Genomic DNA, 1,541 nt, shown 5'->3' with positions numbered 1-1,541 from the left:
TAAGATGCTCCCGGAGTCAATGAGGTGCTTTCGGGGTCAATGAGGTGCTTTTGGGTTCAATAAGGTGCTTTTAGGGTTGATAAGGTGCTTTTAGGGTTAAGATGCTTCTGGGGTTAATAAGGTGCTTTTGGGGTCAATAAGGCACTTTTAGGGTCGATAAGGTGCTTTTAGGGTCGATAAGGTGCTTTTAGGGCTAAGATGCTTCTGGGGTCAGTGAGGTGCTTTCGGGGTCAATGAGGTACTTCTGGGGTCAATGAGATGCTTCCGGGGTTGATAAGGTGCTTTTAGGGTCGATAAGGTGCTTTTAGGGTTAAGAGTCAATCATGTGCTTTTGGGGTCAATAAGGTGCTTTTGGGGTTGTCTGAGGTGCTTCTGGGGTCAACTAGGTGCTTTTGGGGTCGACAAAGTGCCTTTGGGGTTAATAAGGTGCTTTTAGGGTTGTCTGAGGTGCTTCTGGGGTAAGTGAGGTGATTTTAGGGTTGTTTAAGATGCTTTTGGGGTCAATGCAGTGCTTTTGGCCTCGCCCATGGCACTCTTTGACATTAAGGTGTTTTCTGGGGTTGGGTCAGTTGCTCTCTGGTGACAACCAAGAAATCCTTTGGGGTTAATTAAGATGCTCTTGGCTAATTAAGACGCCCTCTGGGGTGTCCAAAGCACATTTTAGGGCTAATTAAGATGCTCTTCGCTAATTAAGAAGCCTTCTGGGGTGACCAAGGTGCATTTGGGGTTAAGACGCACTTGGGGTTGGCAAAGATGCTTCTTGGGGTTGGGTGCTCTTTGGGGTCAGATCCTTTTTGGGGTCGGATCCTTTTTGGGGTTGGATCCTTTTTTGGGTCGGGTGCTCTTTGGGGTCAGATATTTTTTGGGGTTGGACACTCTTTGGGGTCAGATGTTCTTTGGGATTGGGTGCTCTTTGGGGTTGGATATTTTTTGGGGTCGGACACACTTTGGGTTGGATCCTTTTTGGAATTGGGTGCTCTTTGGGGTCAGATACTTTTTGGGGTTGGACACTCTTTGGGGTCAGATGTTCTTTGGGATTGGGTGCTCTTTGGGGTCGGATCCTTTTTGGGATTGGGTGCTCTTTGGGGTCGGGCGCTCTTTGGGGTGAGCAAAGACGCTCTCTGGGGTGGTGGGGGTTGGGCAGACCCTCGTGCCCCCCCCCATGAGGGGTGCCCAGCCCCCCCTCAGAGCTCCCCTGTCCCCTGCAGGGCCTCACGGGCCGCCCCGGTGACGCTGGACCCCAAGGCAAAGTCGGCCCCACCGTAAGTGAAGCCGCACGTGGGGGTGTTGGGGGGTGGGCAGGGGGCTGGATGGGGTGGGGGGGTCTGGCACAGGCGCCCCCTGACACCCCCTCCCCTCCCCACAGGGTGCCCCCGGCGAGGACGGGCGCCCCGGCCCCCCCGGCCCACAGGGTGCCCGTGGCCAGCCCGGTGTGATGGGATTCCCCGGCCCCAAAGGTGCCAACGTGAGTACTGAGACCTGTTCCCACCCAAAAATGAGCACTGCCACCTGTTCCCACCCAAAAATGAGCACTGCCACCT

The 1,541-nt window shown here is 54.5% G+C and overlaps 1 protein-coding gene across 1 annotated transcript in view; it reads left to right on the top strand.

The window, feature by feature from the left end:
• The window catches only part of LOC108510309 (collagen alpha-1(II) chain-like), a gene marked incomplete at both ends in the record, with an annotated part of 15,113 nt that overhangs the window by 4,113 nt on the left and 9,459 nt on the right, over positions 1–1,541 (top strand). Inside the window, 2 exons of the mRNA XM_017839978.1 lie at positions 1,209–1,262; positions 1,367–1,465. Of these exons, the coding sequence (XP_017695467.1) occupies positions 1,209–1,262; positions 1,367–1,465 (153 nt within the window). The remainder of the gene's footprint in view (positions 1–1,208; positions 1,263–1,366; positions 1,466–1,541) is intronic.

Source organism: Lepidothrix coronata, unplaced genomic scaffold (genome assembly GCF_001604755.1).
Source record: "Lepidothrix coronata isolate B3197 unplaced genomic scaffold, Lepidothrix_coronata-1.0 Scaffold633, whole genome shotgun sequence".
Taxonomy (NCBI): Eukaryota; Metazoa; Chordata; class Aves; order Passeriformes; family Pipridae; genus Lepidothrix; species Lepidothrix coronata.
The sequence above is the reverse complement of the archived record's forward strand: the minus strand, read 5'-3'. Positions and strand labels throughout refer to the sequence as shown.